General features: G+C 33.4%; 1 protein-coding gene across 2 annotated transcripts in view; it reads left to right on the forward strand.

Annotated features, from left to right (window-relative positions):
- Set8 (SET domain containing 8) overlaps positions 1-19623 on the forward strand; it is a 48887-nt gene extending 29264 nt beyond the window's left edge. For both annotated transcript variants that reach the window (XM_081768180.1, XM_081768181.1), the window contains exon 6: positions 1711-19623. In XM_081768180.1, coding sequence (XP_081624306.1) covers positions 1711-1921 — 211 coding nt within the window. In that variant the 3' untranslated portion in view covers positions 1922-19623. The remainder of the gene's footprint in view (positions 1-1710) is intronic.
- Positions 19624-19861: the final 238 nt, after the last annotated feature.

Raw genomic sequence — 19861 nt, forward strand, 5'->3', positions numbered from 1 at the left:
GTTGAATCATGTTATAGCAAGTCAGTAAATGTAAATATAAGTTAGTGTTACTTCCGAGGGGGTATCAGAAAGTTCGTGCAATCACCTAGAAGAAATCCACTCTAGAGAACTCCGACACCATGATGGTATTAGTCCTCTGTGTAGTCAGCATGCCTAGCAACACATTTTTGACAGCAGTTCTTCATTTTCCGTAAGCCCGTTTTGTAAGAGTGTACAGTTTGAAACCATAGTTCAACCTCAGAAATTATGTCATCTTTGCTGTCAAAATGGCGTCCTCTGAGTGGACGCTCCATTTCTGGGAAGAGAAAGAAGTCACTTGTTGCTAGGTCCGGTGAGTATGGGGGGTGAGACAGTATTTCATATCCTAATTCCACTGCCTTCATCATGGATTCATAGGCTGAATGAGCTTGTGCATTGTCTGCCAACAGTAGCACTCCTTTTGTGATCAATCAACGACGATTCTTCTTCAGTTCCTCTCGTAACTTAATCAAGAGATGGGAATAGTAGATACTAGTAACAGTTTGCGTCTATTACAGGTAATCTGCCATAATGACTTCTCCAACTCCCAGAAAACGGAAAGCATCACCTTGGCGGCAGACTTCTTCACTCGTGCCTTTTAGGGTTAGGGCGGAGAGGTGTTTCCATTGTTTGATCATTTCCTTTGTTTGTGCGTCATAAAGATAAACCCACCTTTCATCCATTGTCACTAGTTTGTCGAAAAAATCTTCATTCACCTCACAGCAATGCAGCATTTCTCGTGCTGTGATACTTTCTGAAAATGCTCCTGGTTGTGAATAATATTCCAGGCAGACCCTAACTTATACCTACTTCATACATAACACTTTCAATCCCCCTGTCTTCCATTATGACCTTCTCATCTTTCTTCAAGACGGCATCGTCAGTGAAAGATGGTCTCCCAGATCTAGAGACGTTCGCGGTGGTCATGTGTCTAGTTTGAAATCGCCGTTTCGAGTTGGATACCGTATCATAGTATGAGCTTTCATTCCCATAGACTTCTCATCTCTTCGTGGATCTGCTTTGCTGATTTCCCCTGAAAATGAAGGAAATTTTGACGCCCCGTTCCTCAAGCTTGTTAATCATCACACCTTCAGTGATTTACGTACAAAAAAAAAAAAAAAAAAAAAAAAAAAAAAAAAAAAAGAAAGAAAGAAAGAAAAAAAAAGAAAAAGAGTTGTTCTAACAAGCCCAGAATTTGCATGGTTAACATACAAGGACGTAACTATAAAATGCATATCCGAGGGAGTTCGTAGTTTGTCACCTTCTGGGTGATTACACGAACTTTTTTGATACTCCCTGACCAAAGCAAACACTTATTATTACTAATGAAAGTTACGGTATCGGCTATATATATTTTTCTTCATCAGACACATCATCTGAGATTTCATTTTTATTTTTAAGTTATATGTAGTTTCAAAACACTAGCATGAGTAGCATTTAAATCAGTAAAATACAATGGAATATTTTTAATTTAATGTCCCACGGTTATGCCGTTCAGGCTAAAGAAAACGGATGATTAGTGAAGGTGAATGATTTATGAAATTAAATAATAATAATAACAGTTTTTAACGATTTCTATCCCTGTATTATAACCTGTTAGACATTCTTATAGGAGAAAACATAGTGATAATTGTGTAATTCATGTTGTCTCTTTGCCCAGTTTTTGTTAATAAAACGTACCTTCGATTCCAGTGTGGACGCAACAGCGGAAACCGGTCGCTTGGGTCGACTTGTGAATCACAGTCGTAATGGAAATCTAGTCACCAAGACAATAGAAGTAAAGAACCGCCCTCATTTGGTACTTATAGCCAAAGATGATATTCATCCTGGTGAAGAAGTATTGTATGACTACGGTGATCGAAGTAAGGAATCCCTGAAACATCACCCGTGGCTAGCAACCTAGTGTGCAAGTTTTAGTTGTGTCTGGTTTCCGCAGTGTACATTTGTGTGTCTGTAACACAAATGCAACTTTCTTCCGTGCAACCTAATTTGTAGGGATGTTTTTTTCCCGACGAAGTATTATTGTGTGACGATGGGCCGTGTTCTGTGAATGACAACACCACAACGGGCCATTTTGTCGATACGTAAAAGCCAAAATATTGTACTGTGTTTAAGGGAGTGTGTACGTTTAAGTTTCACTTTTCTGTATAGCTGTGTGGAAGTAGCGTGCACATGGCTGTGATGAGATTGTGGACTCTGCAAGCTAGTCGTACGTTAGTTTGTCTGGAAATATTGTGAAAGGTTGAAACGAGTAGTATTTTTAGTTTCCAGTGCGCAGCAAGAAAATAGTCGACGAACAGAGTTTTGAAGTTTTTTTTCAAGAGCTTCAACCTTCTTAGTCATTTAAGTAGCGTGAGATCATCATCTTGTGTGTGATTCGGTAATGTCTTACCGACTAAAATAGATTAAGAAACGTGTATTTGTGATTCCGCCTTCAATATAGTTGTTTAGCAGTCATTTAAAATGATAAGAAATGGGTCAGCTTACAATACACTTGTGTTCAGTTCTGTGTAAGAACAATAATGAGACATTAGTATCGTGAATGTCCTTGTACTCGTTTTCATTGATATAAATATCTTCACCACAGGACCACTTTTTAAGGAAGTATTAGCTACTGAATGTTATAATTACTTTCTGCTGGTAGTTGACATTAAACCGCAAGCTATGAAAGCATTAGTTTATATGCTGTTCAGGAGATGCATCTAACATTTGAATGCTAAATTGGATTTTGTATATATATATAAGAAGAAACTCAGAGTTTGTAAGAACCAGTTTGGCTTTGTTTTTTGTATAGTTTTCTTGTAAGCCATTTAAGAGAATTGTTTAGTATTTTCTTATGTGACGACTGTGGTAAAATATTTTTTCTTTAATTACCAAGAACAGACTCACGTAGAAATTGTTGGATAATATTTTTCTAAAATAATTTTAGTATGCATCTTTGTGCATGTATATTTATTTTATTAAAAAAAAAATATTCGAGTTTTAGTCACCATCTACCCTTCCACAAGCACTTTCGAGTCTGAAAACCTATACTTGTTTTAAGAAATAAGTTTTGTTTAAGTATTCTTAAATGTAAAGATTAACTCTGACAGAAAGATGTACAGATACTAAAAAAGATACCAGTTTTTGCGTCACTGTTAAATTATGCTTGATAGTGCTTATTTTATAGTATATTTGCTATGAATGCCACTTAGTTTGTTGCTCTGTATAAAAGCAAAGTCAAGAAGTATTCGAAACATACAACTCTTTAGAATGAAGTAAACCTCTCATTGAAACCTTATTGGATATAATTTGTTGTATACGTATTGGTACGGAATCAGTGGTACTTACATAGTAACCCATATTCTCCTGTCTTGGCTGAATCAGTTAATACGTTTGTCCGTGACCACGTATTTAATATAATTGTATATGTAAAACAAAAATGCCTGTCAAGTATATAAATCATATGGTAGGGTAATAGTTTTTTTTTTTTTTTTATTTATTTATTTTATTTTTTTTTATTTTATTTTATTTTATTTTATGGACTTTACAATGGAATTTAAATGTTGATTGCCCTCTGTTTCTGTATTTGTTGCTGTAGTTTCCAAGTCGCAGAAATAATTTTCACCTCAGTGGCATTTATGTAATATCATCATAATGGCTTATTGATACATTAAAGGCAAAACCTCGTAACTGCTTTGCTTGTAAAATAATAATAACTAGTGTGAAATATTTTCTCCCTAAGTAAGAATTTGCAGAAAAGTTTTTTTCATGTTTTCTTTATAAATGTAAAGAAGGAGGTTGTACTTTAAGTGATCGGTTGTTTCTGAAAATATCGCAGGTGTATTATGCGAAAGAAAGAAACTTCATTGTCTTTCTGTTATATGTTACTTAAGCAAAGGAGGAAGAGTGATGAAAAGTACTGTTACACAGCCTAATTAATCAGAAGTAAATTGTTTTCTTTTACAAGATAACGTCAAATAGAACTCGAACGACTTTTTCATAGTGTTCTATAAGTCTGTTTTTGCTTGAACACTCATTCTATGGTGCAAGTTAAGTGTAGCCACACCACATTTCAAGTAAAATTCAATATTCTACTTTGAAACACGTGTTTATGAGGAACAAATTTCCGCAGGCGATTAAATTAAATAGTCAGTAATACAGTTGTACTTTATCGTAAAATAATTACTAATGTACGGTTATTGGCGTAAAATCATTATTAATGTAAGATTACTCTCACTAGTAACATCATTATAAGTGCTATACGACGATTGAAATAATTGTATATTATAAAGGACTGTAGTAATATTATTGTATGAAGGCGTCGTAGTATTCTGCACAGTATACAAAAATTACTTTTATTTTATAAGTATAGCGTTAGTAGTGTTAAACCATTACATTTTCTATAGTATTTCGTATCACTGTGGAAACATACGTGTATTCACTACTCTTGCTTATGTGCGTACCCCCTATACCTGACGCGCTTGCTCCCTATGTACGCAGGCAACCGCGCGGACCCACAAGCGTCGGCCTGCCCCGACCCGATTAGATAGCATTCCTGCTTTTCAGTGACCATCTAGCGCAAATTGGTTTATATTTCCTGCACAGTAGTTTTATGATTTTTACGCAATTTGTATTCCGAATGTTGTATTTATATGCAAATCATTAAAGAATTGTAGTTTTTCAACAAATACTTTTTGTGACATCCTCCAACTTCAACTATGCTAAGTAGGGCATTGTCATGTCGCCCAGCACAAATTTGGAGAACAATATGAAAGGAAATTAGTGAAAGAATTATAAAATTTCAACAGTTATTTCGAATGATGTGCCTACACTTGACCTGCACGCATTCTCATACAAAAGTTCCTCTGGTTGAAATTTTACTATTCTAATCTACTGAAGGAATTTAATTTTATTCTGTTCTGCATCTCTGTATATTACATTCCAGTGTTTTGTGTACCGATATTGTGTATACATTTCCCCTCAGAAATGATAGAATTACTTATTGAATTTTCTCCCTGTACTCATAATACTCAGTTACGAGGTTTCATCCTTTAATGTGAATGGTATGTTTAAAATGCTGAGTTTGTTTTTGTGCCTTTGTTTTGCAAAATAGTGTTTTTTTTTTTTCACGGAAAATATGTGTGCCTTAATATGCAGCAAAAGTATATTACCTGTAAGTAATAAACAGTTTAAAGAAATATCCAGGAAAGAATAAACAATTATTTCTCACGTTGTTAACCGTAGAATATGCACTCACCATTTTGTTAAATTTCTGTTTTTAAAAAAGTAAGCAGCAAGCTTATATGCCATGTCAAAAGTTGATTTCAATACTGCTGTAGGCATATGTGATAATTTCTTGCAGCATTCTTTTGTAAAATACATTAAAATAATTGTAGACTGAAAATGAAATCCGTGCTAAGTGTCAAAAGTGGAAATGTCAAAATGTGGTCTATGTGCCTAACACTGCTCAGTGGAAAACGGGCTATCTATAAACATACCACATTGACTTGACACCTAGTCTTCCGTTTCAGGCGCTGCTATCGGCAGAAGGAATTCCACTCTCTTTCGCTAAGGCTATCTCGCTTAGCAGCTGCTGAACCCTTATTGGCTCAACGCGTGGGTGTGTCGGGGTGTGAGCTTTAGTTCGCATTTTTGCCACGGCTCGAGACATTTTGGCAGCACTATAGTATTCACTGTGGAAGTAGTTCAAATCAGGGTGGGGAAAAATCATTTTTGTTGATTTTTTTTAAAATTTAAATCAATATTTTTCTCCTCGTACAATACAAGTCGCAAACTAAAGAAAAAGCATTAGGAATTAGTACTAAATGTTAATTATGCCATGGGGCCCCGGTGGCCCAGTGGAGAGCGTTCGCCTCTGGTGCTTGGGGTCTCGGGTTCGATCGCAGCCCCCGCTAAGTGAACTTTGTGGTGGACAAGCACCGTGTGCGTGGGTTTCCTCCGGGTTCTCCCACTTTCTTCATTCCACCATTTCATTTATTTTTCATAATCATCGTCTCCTTTAGCCTAACCGGCATAATCGTGGGATGTAAAGCTCAAAGATTTCATTTCATTTCCTGTTTAATTATGCCATTTAAGTTAAAGTATTGGGATTGAAGTTTGAATTAATCCCCAATCGTTATCGTATTTCAATCCCAAGCAATGTTTCTTAAGCATTAAGGAAAAAGTAGAGCAATGTTTATCAACATGACAGGTTTTTTTTTTTCCCCATAAAAAGATATTTCGCAGGGGCATATTTTAAAAAGAATCGGAACTAGCTTGCGGCACGAAATACATATAAGATATGTAAATTTCGCCTAAAGTTATAAAATAAAAAAAAAAAGTTTCGGAGAGGGGGATTGAACCCCTCTAAAGACGCCCCTATTATCTGGGAACAAACAGACGCGCACACAAAAGAATTTTCGTCTTAAATGTCCCTGGTGATTTCCCCATTGGAATAGTTAATGATATGAAAACCCTATGTTATGAAAAGAAGAAAGCAGGATTCCCCCATTACCCGTTTATACGGGATTTTTTCTAATCATCCTCTGCATGAAATACTCATTTTCATATTGGGCTGTACATATATTTGAGTTTCATTGTATTATTATCTTCCATAATCGAAATGGGACAGAAACTATTATTATTATTATTATTATTATTATTATTATTATTATTATTATTATTATTATTATTACTCTAAGTTAATTTGTCTTATAATTCAAATATGAACTGTCTATATGACATGAGTAGAATGACTTGTACATTAACCACATCTACAAAATCAGCTGGTACAAATATTCAGTTACAATTCAACTAAACCATTAAGAACAATAATCGGAACAATATACCCGACTGCAGGTGTATATATCTAAATTGTTTTATGCAAATAGATAGAAAACCAACCGAAATGTTCTTACTTTTTTAAAATTTGAAAATGTTCTGACAGTGTCGATAATTAGTGTAAGGACCTCAGATTTTTTTTCCCTCTCATCATAGAAAATCTAATTTAAAATTTAATACGGAGATTTACATGTTCTTCACATCCACTCCTTTGCAAAGAGCTATTTATCACACTTACATACACTGTTTTTGGAACATTGACAACAAATACATTTTACACTACGACAGAAGTGTACCAACACACAAGCAAGACGTTCACAAAGAAAATAGGTAAACAAGTATTAATTTTGGAAGAATCAAAGATATCTGGAAGTTCCACATAATTCTAAATTAATTTATTTTGAAATTTGATTTAAATCAACTATTTTTATTTAAAAAATCGTGATTTAAATCAGTTCATCCTGGTTCAAATAATCGCCAAAAGAATGCGCGTACCTATATGTCTTAACAGCTCTGAAGTAAAATTTGGGCTTTTTACTCAACTTATTCATTTTTGCACTTAGCACGGATTTTATAGTCGGTCTACAATTATTTTTGCTTATTTGGCGACGATAAAATAAATAAATAAATAAATAAATAAAAGGTTTTGGTGAAGTTTATTATGCAGAGATACTTTTACTTAAAAAAATTGAAAATTTAATCTCTCTGTACTTGGGTGACTTCAGAAAAATTATTATAGTTAAATTGAGATTTTTTTTCTAATAGTCTGTTCATTGATATTGGTTTGTATTCTAATCAGAAATAATATTGCATGTATTTTTACGTGAGTTTTGTTAAGGAGGAAATTTGTAGCATTGTGTTCATAAATAATGGAATAATGATAATCATGATTTCCTACTTGGTTTGCCAAAGGTCTTTTTTTCTTTCTTTCTTTCTTAGTATGTAAGTAATATTTCCTTTTATTTCATTGTTAATACTAAATATGTTTTCTCTTTCTCTGCAAAAAATTGTGAAAAAGATCTCATGAAGACCGAAAAGCATCATGTAAGAGTATTTTTATTTCTTTTTCAGAGATCCTTCGCAGATGAGAATGTGTCCGCAGTAACTTTGTAATTTTCAGTTTTAGAAAGTCTTATCTTAATGATTTAGAGATTAAAGCTTATCCAAATCAACGAAATAGTTTCACAATTACAATAAAATATGAAATTTAAATATTTATTTTGGAAAACGAGAAAATACTTCTGATAGCAGTGCGGTATTAGTGGGGTATTGGAAACCGTTATAAGGTTAAATCAAATACTATTCATAACAAGCAGTAAAATTTTCTTTTGAATGTAGTTAGACATGTAAAGGAACCAGGGTTGGCAAAAACCTTTTTTAAAAAAAAAGAACCAGTTTTTTTTTTTTTTTTTTTTTTTTTTTTTTTTTTTTTTTTTTTTTTTTTTTACCAGGGTTTTTGGGTTTAAATAATTTGCTGTGTATTTATATTATATATGGACCGAAATAAGTTGGTTTCGCGTAGGTGTTACTGTGTAACACGAGTTATGCTAGAAGGGGTCATATAAGCTTAAAGCGGAATCCAAACCGCTTCTCGGCTTACATCCGAGACAAATTGTCCTCCATTTGAACTTGGAGCATCAGAGTGGAACTTATACCCACTTCAGTCCAACACCAATAGTATATTCGCTTATTCGGAAATCAGGATTGCCCCGTTTCATTATAAAGTTATGTGTTCCGGTCAGTAAATTTGTTAAATCGGGAAACTCCCGCCTTAGCCACCAGGAAAATCCAGTTATTGCTTTACATGTAAAATTTTACGGTCAACGTATCATAATCAGTACGCCAAAATAGGTATGAAATTACAAATTTAGTATGTAGATATAATTCAATAAAATTAAAACTGAAAGTCCAATCCAAGCTAATGCTGGAATCTACGTAGGCAGTCGATAAATTTTACCAATTTCTATCAATATATTTAAGCAACCTTGGCTTCTTTGTATTCACCTATACAATTCGGTTTTGTTTCGTGTGTTTAGGCTTAACATCCTTATGTAATACCGAGATTATCAAGAAGACTTTCGCTTAAAGTGACATCCAAACCACTACTTGGTTTACACTTGAAAGAAGGTTTGTGATTCGATCGAGAATTGAACATGGGAGGCCTTGATTAAAAGGTGAAAAGAAGATAAAACTAATGCAGATATTTGATATGTGGAAACTTCACCATTAAGTTTACACGATTCAAAGCTTTTATTTTTATTTTATTATTATTATTATTATATTTACCAGTTCTGGTTTAAACCAGCCAACCCTGAAAGGAACGTAAATATTTAATGTAATTTTCAGTTTATTAAGTGACTTCCGTTTCCAAAAACAATGTTAAATGATTTTTTTTAAAAAAAAAGTTCGTCTGCGTATATAATCTGAAGTACATTTTTCATATTTTAAAGTTTGGTTTTTATGTGTTCCCTGGTCTATAGAGTTGCGGACTTGTACGGATCTGCGCAGAATTCTCTATTAATGAATCTCGATATGCTTTAAAAGAAACTAATTTCATGGAAAAATGAGAGAAGTATTTATTTTTCATCCCAAAAAATAAGTTTTGTAGTGCTTCTTTACGTAATACTATGTTTATGGTTCCAAACATTGTGTTCATTGTTGTTGTGGTATAAGTTGAAGTTTGTATTAACAGAGTAAAAGTTCGTGGAATATGTATGTGGAGAGAAGAGGAAAATAAAAGTACAAGTTCTTTTTTCGTAAATATTCTGTTATATTTAGTTTGGCGAAACGAAGTACTTTGTACGCGAGAAGTGCCTGGACATGACAGAACTGGAGATTTAGAAATATTTTTTTTAATACATATATATCTCCAATGGAGAAAGATTGATATAGCTATATATATATACCTTGTAACCGTTACACGAATAGTTTGTAAGTATATATTCCATGCACAGTGTATTTGGTTATAATGTGAGCATAGGTGGCTGTGGATGTGTGTTTGTGTGTGTGTATAATTATACATGTTAAAATGCAGGTATGCACTTATATATAGGAGAGATTGTTTGATTTGTAGACGTGTTTTTTTAGTGTCATGCAGTGTAAAAATAAAGTGTATATTTATAGTAAGTATGCTGATGTAATTAAATATATCTAGAAAGTAACGTTAAATAAAGTAAGACTTAATGAGTTACCTTTCAAAGAATGATGACCATACAGCTTATAAAAAAATATATGATCACCTCCAACTTTAAATGCGCATATAATTTCACAGTATTATAATAACTCATAGTTTTTTTCAGTGCGGTATTGCATATCATTCATGTGTAAGTTACTATTCTAATTGAGCGTTTCCTGTCAATAACAAAAATGTACTATTGTTATTATGTGTATTCCAAGTAAATCCAGGGATATCTTTAGAAAATAATAGAGAGAAGAGGATTTGCGAACCATTTTATCATGAGATTTCGCTTGTTCAGTTCTTCTGTAAGAATATGCGCCTTTTACATTGGTTTCAGTAGCAGTACAATATATAGTTACTTCAGTCTGTCGCTGTTAACTAACAATTAATATCTAGTATGAACAATAAAAATATGTTCCTATATTTATTTGTGCATTTTTGTACGGAACTGTCGTTCTTTCAAGTGTAGTTACTAAGGTTAGTTAATTTATGAAGATGAGAATGACAGATTTTGAAGTCACTTTTAACGATAAAATTATGCATGAAAATCTGTAGACTGTATCCTTTTATCAGTTACTGTAATCGAAATTTTGCTAGAGCCTTACTATTTCAAGTGTGCTCTCGGAAAATATGTAAAACATACTTCTGACTCATCCCCGCCGCCCTCCTAAGGAGGAAACCTTCCCTTTGCTTTGGGGGAAGAAGTGTTGCCAATTTGTCATTCAGTCGTTTGGTTGTGGCGCGTGAAGACCGTAGGCTACTTAGAACGGCTAACGAGACAGTGCATAGCGAAGTCCATCAATGTAGTAACCGTGTCCATAACCACCAATTGAAGGATCTCGGCTACAGCAACTTGTCCCTTCCCTTTGGAGCGAGGTACGGGAAAACATACATCGACAGCAGCGCCAGAAGGGGCACAGTTCAAATAGAAAGGCTCCAGCGAAGTTAGTTCGTTGAAATCTTCCGCATATCAGTAAACGAAATCAGAATCAAGAAAGGGAAGCTTAGATTATTCATCTTCTCTAAGAGTACTACTTAAACTTCTTTTTTTTAAGGGCTGTATGGTTATCTTATTTTCTACACGCCTAATTTTAAGCCTTTTCCTAGGAGGTTATCATTTGTAAGCACTTAACGGAGTGAAGTGCACTTTATTATTGTCATTATTATTTGAAACTAGGTTGTTTCTGCTAATTAAGTGAAAAAGAAATGTAAATAGAACAAATTAGCATAAGTTAACCATTACCTTAATACTAGCACTTTTTACCCCTATATCCAATATTTTCTCCACGATATCAGAATTTATATTTATTGTTAATACTGTACATACTGTGTGTTGTGTTCTCAAAGGACAGTTCAATGTTGCAGCTTAATTAGACTTGAACATTGACAAAAATGAAGGTAGTTGGTAGAATTTCTTTTTACTGTTGTTTCCTGTACTGCCTTGATGATCCATATATTTTGAACTTCTCGTAAATATATACTGTGTAGTTGTAGCGGTAGGACTGAAAGTAAATTCTTTGTAAACTGTAGGGTATGGGAACATGAACTCTTCTAGAGTACAAAAATTGTCCTTTGTTTACGGAAGACAAGTCTAAATTAGCAACTTATTCAATCATATAGATCGATTGTTATTCAAAAAATGTTTTCAGACTAATTGAGAAGGAAAGCGTGAAATGTTAATTTGAGAAGTTATATATAGTTGTAATGCGAGCGCTTTTGGAATAATGTGTGTGGATGAACAAAGTGTAGCTGGTAATTTTCCATCATTAGGCAATCGTTTTCTGTTAAACGTAGCAAAAATTCATAATTTCTTAGCCATCTTTGTTAACGAAAAGTTTTTTTAAATAATACATCATGTATGATTATTAATTTACATTGAAAACAGTCTTCTTAATTGTGTGTAGAAATTTCTTATATCATAATGCTAAACGCTTAAAGATTTCCTGCTTTCAGTGGTCAGAAAGTAATATATTACTAATTTTGTATTTTGTTTCTTATATATTTTTGAGAGGAATTGGCAAGTTATGTGTAATATGCAGTGAAACGCATGAAGATCATGTGTGAAATATCAATTTAAGCACGTTTTTGTTTTGAAGTAATCAAAATGTTAGAGATGTCAGCGGGTTTAAAATTGAGAACTATTGAAATCTGTTCGTGAATAGTAATGATCGGAGGCCTTTTAAAGCTTTGTTCCGTGTTTTTCTATCGACTAATTAAAGCAGCTATTTTTAACGATAAAGGACACCATTTTTTTTATTTTTTTTAATGCTCAGTTTCGTCTAAATAGTGAAAATAAACTATAAGCAGAGTCAACACTAAACTAGGAAATTTATATCCAAATAACTTGATCCTAGTGTACTAGTGTTGTGATGTTATTGTCAAAAATAATTGCAGTACGAATTTTCAATCAGTTCTTTAGATCAAAACTAGTTTTTTTTAAAAGGGAAATCCAGAATGAGAAAAGGTTCCTTCTTTTTGTAGCTTTTATGTCCTTACATTCAACGTTAGTAGTGAAAATTTAATTTTTTTACATGCATTTTCGGAATAGAGGGAAGACACGTTGTAAATATACTATTTCGAAGAAAGAGAAAGCTTCCTAATGGATACAATTGTTATGTTTTGGTTAGTGTGTTTAAAGCTTTATCTCTTTGCACTTTCTGCATAAGATTAACAATTGCTATGCATAAAGATAATAGCTGTAAACATGTTATTTTTGAAGAATTGACTCCTAATGCCTTAAAAAATTTTCAGCCATTTCACTTTTTACTATGTGTTATTACACGAGGGTATTTGTTTTCTAACCCACTGATAAGCTTGAGAGCCTGAATGAGTGAAAGTTGGCGAGTAGCACAGAGTTAAGAGCGCAAAAATAGGCACTATTTGAGGTTGCTGAATCTCGGCGTTGACTAAAAACTAAGATATGCCTTCGTGTGTATATAGGGTCGAATGCTACTATATAGGATTATTACTCTCATATTATTTGTGTTCTATCTGACTTGCTTTAGTGAGAGAGATGTGTTGCATGTTCAAATTAAATCTTAGGTACAGTTCGCCCTATACAATTGCAAGCCCTGATATTCCATATTCAAGTGAGATTACCACTCTCTTAATATGTTGTTCCGATTCTTTCATTTTATTTTAGATATGTCCTAGTTCTTTTAAATATGCCTGTATCGTAATGGAACAATTTTGATTTAAAATGGAATATCCCATAACTAAGGGTTAGCTGTAAGTACATCCATCGCAGTTAATGTAGAAAAATAGTATTTTGGTGATATCTTTTACTCGCAAATTGAGAATACCTGAATATACATATTATGGCTACAAATACAGTTTTCTTTGTGTGAAAATAGTTTCCTAATGACGCAAAGACTCGTATTGTAATAGTCTTCACACTTTTAGTAGGAGACATCTGTCGTTGCCCTTTGGGGAGTATTGAAGTCACGCACAGAGGGATGGAATGCTATTCAAAGCCAACTGTTACTTACAGTACCGTCGGTAATTTTTCAGTGGGTACTGTGTGCACGCGTTGCGTGTGGTGGCTTACATAGCCGTTGCCCGTATACAGAATTTTGTGTCCGCGTTTATTTCTTTGCGTGTACATTTTTTTTAGTTTTCTTGTCGTAAATTCCCAATCTATATCATATGTTGCATCGTTAAAACGTATTTATGTATGATATTACAATTGTCTTATATATATATTAATATAGTTCCTATATTACCTATAATTTGCGTTGTATGTACTGACAGAAAGATGCTTTTTCGTACCACTATTCTCAAAATTTACTTTTTAAAGCAAATTCACAAATACGAGAGTTTCAAGTCTAATGAGTTGTAAGAGTAAATAAATAAAGAATAATAGTACCGGTATGTACAAAAGTTTCCCATGTGTGTATTTAGCTACATATTCAAGGAGCTTAGTTTTATAATTCGTCTCCAACGTAATGCTACCGAAGTGTTAAAACCAACCTAAGTGTTAAGTGAGTTATTGGTCGTTAAGCTCCCCTGAATTTTCATATGTAAATAGGTGGAAGACTGTGAGAGAGCAAACCCAGTGTTGCGATTATAACAGCTTTCCATATCGCTGGAAGATTCATCGGTAGTTTGTTTTAAGTCAGAATTATAAAATCTCGTCCCTCCTTATGGTAAGTGAATGAGTAGGACGGTTATATGTAGGAAACTTGTAGAAGAGTATAAGTTCTAGGTGAAGAAGTAAAGATCGGCGAATGCTTTCGTCCTGTAAGTTGTCATAAGTTTATTCGAGAGTATCGAAAGAAGCACACTTTTGCAGAGTTGATAAGAATGTTCACAAATTTAAAGATAGTATCTTCCAACACTGTTTTCCCTTACTCCCAATATCTTGCGTTTTTCGCAAGATGTAGTAAGTCAGACTTCGTTGGTATTTGGCACATGGTTACCCAGCAGTTTGTGAACAGCGGCATTTCATCTTAGTACCCATTGTTTGAAGAACAGAAACAAGTGTAAGAACTTATCACTGTCTATAGTGATTTTAAATTAATTTCGCCTCAGTGGTAATCTACGACACACTGTTTTTAAGTTTAAACTGAATGACACGAATTCCTCTTTCGATGATATCAATATTCTCAATATCTAAAGAATATTCTCTCTGTCTGAAATTTTATTACAATCCAGCAGATGAGTAAATCGCGTGTTTTACTGGTATTATTTTTTTAAAAATGGCTTTGAAAAGCAATTTAAAATCAATTTATTGTTAGTTGAAAATACAGATCTCGCGCCTATTGTTCTTCATGGACTGGGACTTCATTATCATTAAAAATATTCTAGTTTAGTTAATAAGGAATCTTTATATGACTTACATCAATATAAATGTTAGTTGCGTCTGTCTGAATCGTGATTGATTTAAAATATGACTGGCCACCGTGAGCGTGAGTGTAGAAACTCTCGCTGAGGGATTAGTCAGGTCAAATTCTGTAGTTTTCGTTTACAGCTCATTGGAAATTGAAAAACTTAGCCTCGTATATTTGCCACAAATTTGTTAACTTCTCTCTCCCATTCGTGTTGTGAATAATGTAATCATGCGATATATTCTGTATTACAAGCATACTGTCAGAGATAGTTTCCTATTTAGATCTCGAACAGATGAAAGCCCTTCGCGCTCGTCTAGGGGCTAACGCAAGGTCCTGCAGTGCACGTACTCCTGGGCTCGATTCCGAATAGGAGAGCACAAACAATTAATTACTTTCATTGATTATCCGTCTGCTTTAGAATAAAGTGCATAATTGTGGGGCGTTTCATTTCCAACAAATGGAAAGGAAATGGAGGAAGAAAATAAGTTGAATAATATACCACCAAGTGCAGGTGGTAACATTGAATTGAATTCAGGAGAATATATAGAGTGGCCCAAAAGTAGGTATACAGTGGTAGTATTGCCATAACTTCTTGTGTGTAACGTCTTTGCTTTTTCTCTCTTTGGATATCTTCGATATTTCTATCGTAATGTGTGTCGCAGCCTTCTGGGTAGGTTTGAAGAACATTGAAATGTGGAATGAGACATTTCCAACACTTGCGCGTCTGAAAATCGTAATTAAGATTTAGATGACACTGTATTTCTACTTTTTGGGCCACCCTGTATAAATACCTCATTATCCTTGCGCCTTTTTCCCCTGGCCATAGTAGTTAAAGCACGTGGCACTCATGCATGAGGTCTCGGATTTCATTCCTGGTGGGTGGCCATCGACCGCACTATACTGGTTCTGCTCCTCAGAGAGGCGCGCCCTAACAAAAACCATCAATACAAATCAAAAGAAGAAAAAGCGTATTATCCTCTGAGTAGGTTTTATTTAGTGGTTAAAGCATATTATTTGTGGAGTTGTAAATTATCTCTCTGTCACTGATCGCTTTTGACACTATTTAGAACATCGAAGGAGTATTCCTTATAAGACGAAATCTTTGTAAGAAACTAGCGTAAAACTAATGTTTTTTTTTTTTTTTTTTTTTTCGGTTGAACATTACTAATGGTTCACAATTTGTAAATGGGAGTCCAAGAAAATTTAACTGTTTTCACTATTGTTTGAAGAAACTTGTCCTCCATGAAAATGAAAATCGAATGTTGTATGGAAGGTGCCTGTGTTTCGTATAAATTGCGATGTGTATATGAACAGTCTCAATTGCAGAGTGATTTCTCTATTTATATCGCATTTTGAATGAAATATGAGGAGTAATTTAATTTGTATTTGTAGTGTACAAACATATATATACGATGACACACTTGTTAGAATTTCCTGTGTATATTCATTATCTTGTTAAGCTTAATTTGATCATTGCAGGAGAAATGTATAAAAGGCAGCGTAGCTTATATTTCCTGTTGAATGTTGCATTGTTACTACTGTATTTTCTAAAGTATAATCAAAGTGTATGTAAAAACATGATTTGCTAATTGGGAAAGGAGAGACGGAGAACAGATTGCAGTGGTGTTATTATACTTGTATTAAGTCCAGTGTTGTTCGTAGATTTAGTCAGTTAATGTGGAGTCGCGTATCAATCTGGATAACTCGGTTGGTAATTTGATCGACATTAAACTTCTTGCGTTACAGCGCATGAAGAGCTACAATCGGCAAGACTGCTTTTATTTGGGTCGATATGTGGTCAGAACATTGACTCTTAATGAACTTTATTTCTGGTTAATTGCTCAATTGCCAAATTAGAATTATTGGAGTGAAAACAGAGCTTATATGCTAGTATTTAGTTCATTATTGGACCATACAAATTCATTGGTATGTTGTGAAAATTTTCATCCAACTACTAATTAAAATGGAGGTGATAATTCACTTTTATTTGTGTCTTTATAAATAATATATAATTGTTTTTGAAAGAAAAGTTTTTGTTACTAAATGACAATCTAATAATGTCACATTAACATTGTTTTTTTTTAAAATCAGGACTGTCCAACTTCTGTAGCACATTCACTTCTAGCTTACTTACCTGAGATCAAATTCCTCAAGTACATTTTTATAATCTTTTAACAATATTGTGTTTGAAGTTCCTTTCCGCATAATGTACTTCAAAAATTTCTTACACAAAATTTAAAATATAGCCAAATTTATTGAAAAATGGAAGATAGTTACAGTGCTCGATATTATTAAAATGGTTAGTGATTTTCATATCAGGGAAAAAAATGATTATTTTATTAAATATATTTGGCTTTAGATTTTATCAAGTAATAGTAGTAACAGAGAAGATTCTGGCAAAAGCTACAGAAATACTTGCAAATACAGTGTTGTTGTGGAAGTGTCTGTTGAAGAAATAAGTTTGTAGTTTGCGCCGAAAGCCTTCGAAGAAACAAAGCTTCGTATTACATCTATATCATTTGAGGCCTTATTCCATACCAGCCTTCGCAAAAATTTCGGAGCATGTCGCAACGCAAGACATTAAAAAAAAAAAAAAGATAAGTGCAGCTGCTATGAGTGTTATTGCAAAACTCAGGTTTTTTGTGTTGCATTGACGTAAACCTTACGGAATGTGAACCTTGATGTTTGTGTGACAAAATTTTATCCATGAAGAAAAGAAAATCTGAATTCTGTCTCAAGTTAGCTGGAAGAATACTTTCTTTTTAATAAATTATTTGTAATGAATTAGAAGAATTAAGTTACAAAGGCTTATACTAATAAATTCACACTATGCTTATAGGAACGCCTCGCGCATATTTCATTTAACGTAATTTGTATAATATATCAAGTAAAGAATAGAAAGTACTACATGAAGTAAGGATAAATTTAGTCCTAACTGCAATGGTAGTCATAAATAAGAAAGAATGGAATTTAAAGACACGTCTTCTACAAAGCATATCAATATCAGTGTACAGTGTTTGTATGGATTTGAATTTGAGTCGTATTATTTTAGTTGTGATGCAAATGTGACAAATCCTCTCCCTCTCTTTTTTTTTTTTTTTTTTTTTTTTTTTTTTTTTTTTTTTTTTTTTTAAGGAATGTGCTTTATAATCTTGTTGGAAGAAATGTGACCGCTGTTTACTCACAATTCACTAATTACTGGACTCATAGTTGTCTTTAACCCGTTCTAGACCTAATGGCCAAAGTGACACGAAATTGTCACAATCCTCTGCTGTGTGAACGCTAGTTAAGATAAAATGATTTTTTTCTATGCCAAATATGGTTGGACCATAGTTTATCCTTATGGTAATCTTTTTTCTGAGTGTCTACTTTCCTTCTCGAATTTGAGTCCAAATTAAAAAAATCGTGAAATTCTGAGTTTTCTTTGTTTTTTCAGTGTAACTTACTTCATTTTAGAGAGATCTACTTAGGACTTGTCAGGTATATACCTCATATGGATACCTAATTTTCTGAACCAATTTGACTAACTCAAAATCAGTGTTGCCAACTAGGGAAATTAAAATCTTTAGGTCAAAAAATCGAACTTTTCAAAATTTATGTTTATAAATCCGTACCTACACGTACGAACGCAAGTCAGCGTACCCCAGTCGATCATCAGTTCTTACTGAACAAAAGCAAGTACAGATTGTTAAAATTGGGTAATTAGGGGATGCACGAAAAATTCTAATTTAGGTTCTAAACGTTGATATTTTTTACTTTTCCTGTTCGTCATAATCTTTTTTTTTTTAATTACAAGCTTCGTTTCTTAGATATCGACATGATTCTTATGTAATATATTAGTAATGTACCAAAGTTTAAGATAGTTTGCGTCTATCTGGTAGCAGTGTTTCCAGCCATAGAAAATTTTAATTCCCTATTTGGGGGAAAATTTGGAAATAAGCCATTTTCCCCTCTGGTTGGCTACATTGGAACAAATGTACCAATGTCTGAAAGCCTCGTCTTTGGCCTACCCAACGCACCAAAGACAGTTTCACTTGGATAATTAGAAGAAACTGTTAAGGCTTACAGTAGGCTTTGTTCTGTAAGCGGAAAAGTGGCGTTGAACTCCAAACAAAGTATACGAAAGATATATTGAAGTGTTTTTCCCTAATGTGATTTTGCACAATCTTGTAGTGAAATTGTGTGGTCATTTTTTTCTTACAATAGGATTAAATATGGAATAAATAGTAAGTAATTAACAATTTGGGCAGCGTAACGCCTCTTTGTTTTATGTTACGAAAAACTGAGTATTTCGGTAATTAAGGAGATTTTTGCTGAAAAGGATGAATTAAGAAAAAAAAAAAAGCTGTGTGTGTACTTCAGCCGAAAATGTGAATTTAGCTAGTGAGACAACATTTGTTTTAAACTTTATTATTAAGATCATCGAAATAATAAAATCCTATGTCTTCATCAATGTACTGTACACTGCCTACTGGTGATAGAAACGGTTCAGACTGAACTTCAAAAAGAGTACTTTAATAAATTACTTTAACAAAGTTTGTACAACATTCTTTCCTTTCAGTATTGAGTCGAAATTATTATTATTAAGGAAGAAATAATAGTAATGTAAAATATTATCAATTTTGATACGACATAATGACGTAAAGTAGATATTTAAGGTTGAAAGAAACATAAAAAGAAAAGTGTTTGTGCCATACATGTGGTTAGTAAAATTCGCTGTCAAATTTGTCCCAAAAATGAGATTTAATATTTTAAATAAATGGCAATTACTCAAAATGTAGTCTTTTATTCCAAACAGTTGCAACCATTTTTGTTTTTTTCCTGGAGTGTTTTAAATTTATTTATATATATAAAATATTACGAGGGTGATTCAGAAAGTAATGCCTCCAAGCCCACTACTTGGCCAATAGTACTGCAAACATTCTGAACTTTATCATTAATGCACTGACATTTAGGCTATAGAATGTCACTTGTTTCACCTTTCTATCTCCTCGTTCCAGAATAATAGAGCAAT

Source organism: Thermobia domestica, chromosome 8, assembly GCF_964235325.1.
Source record: "Thermobia domestica chromosome 8, izTheDome1.hap1.1, whole genome shotgun sequence".
Classification (NCBI taxonomy): Eukaryota; Metazoa; Arthropoda; class Insecta; order Zygentoma; family Lepismatidae; genus Thermobia; species Thermobia domestica.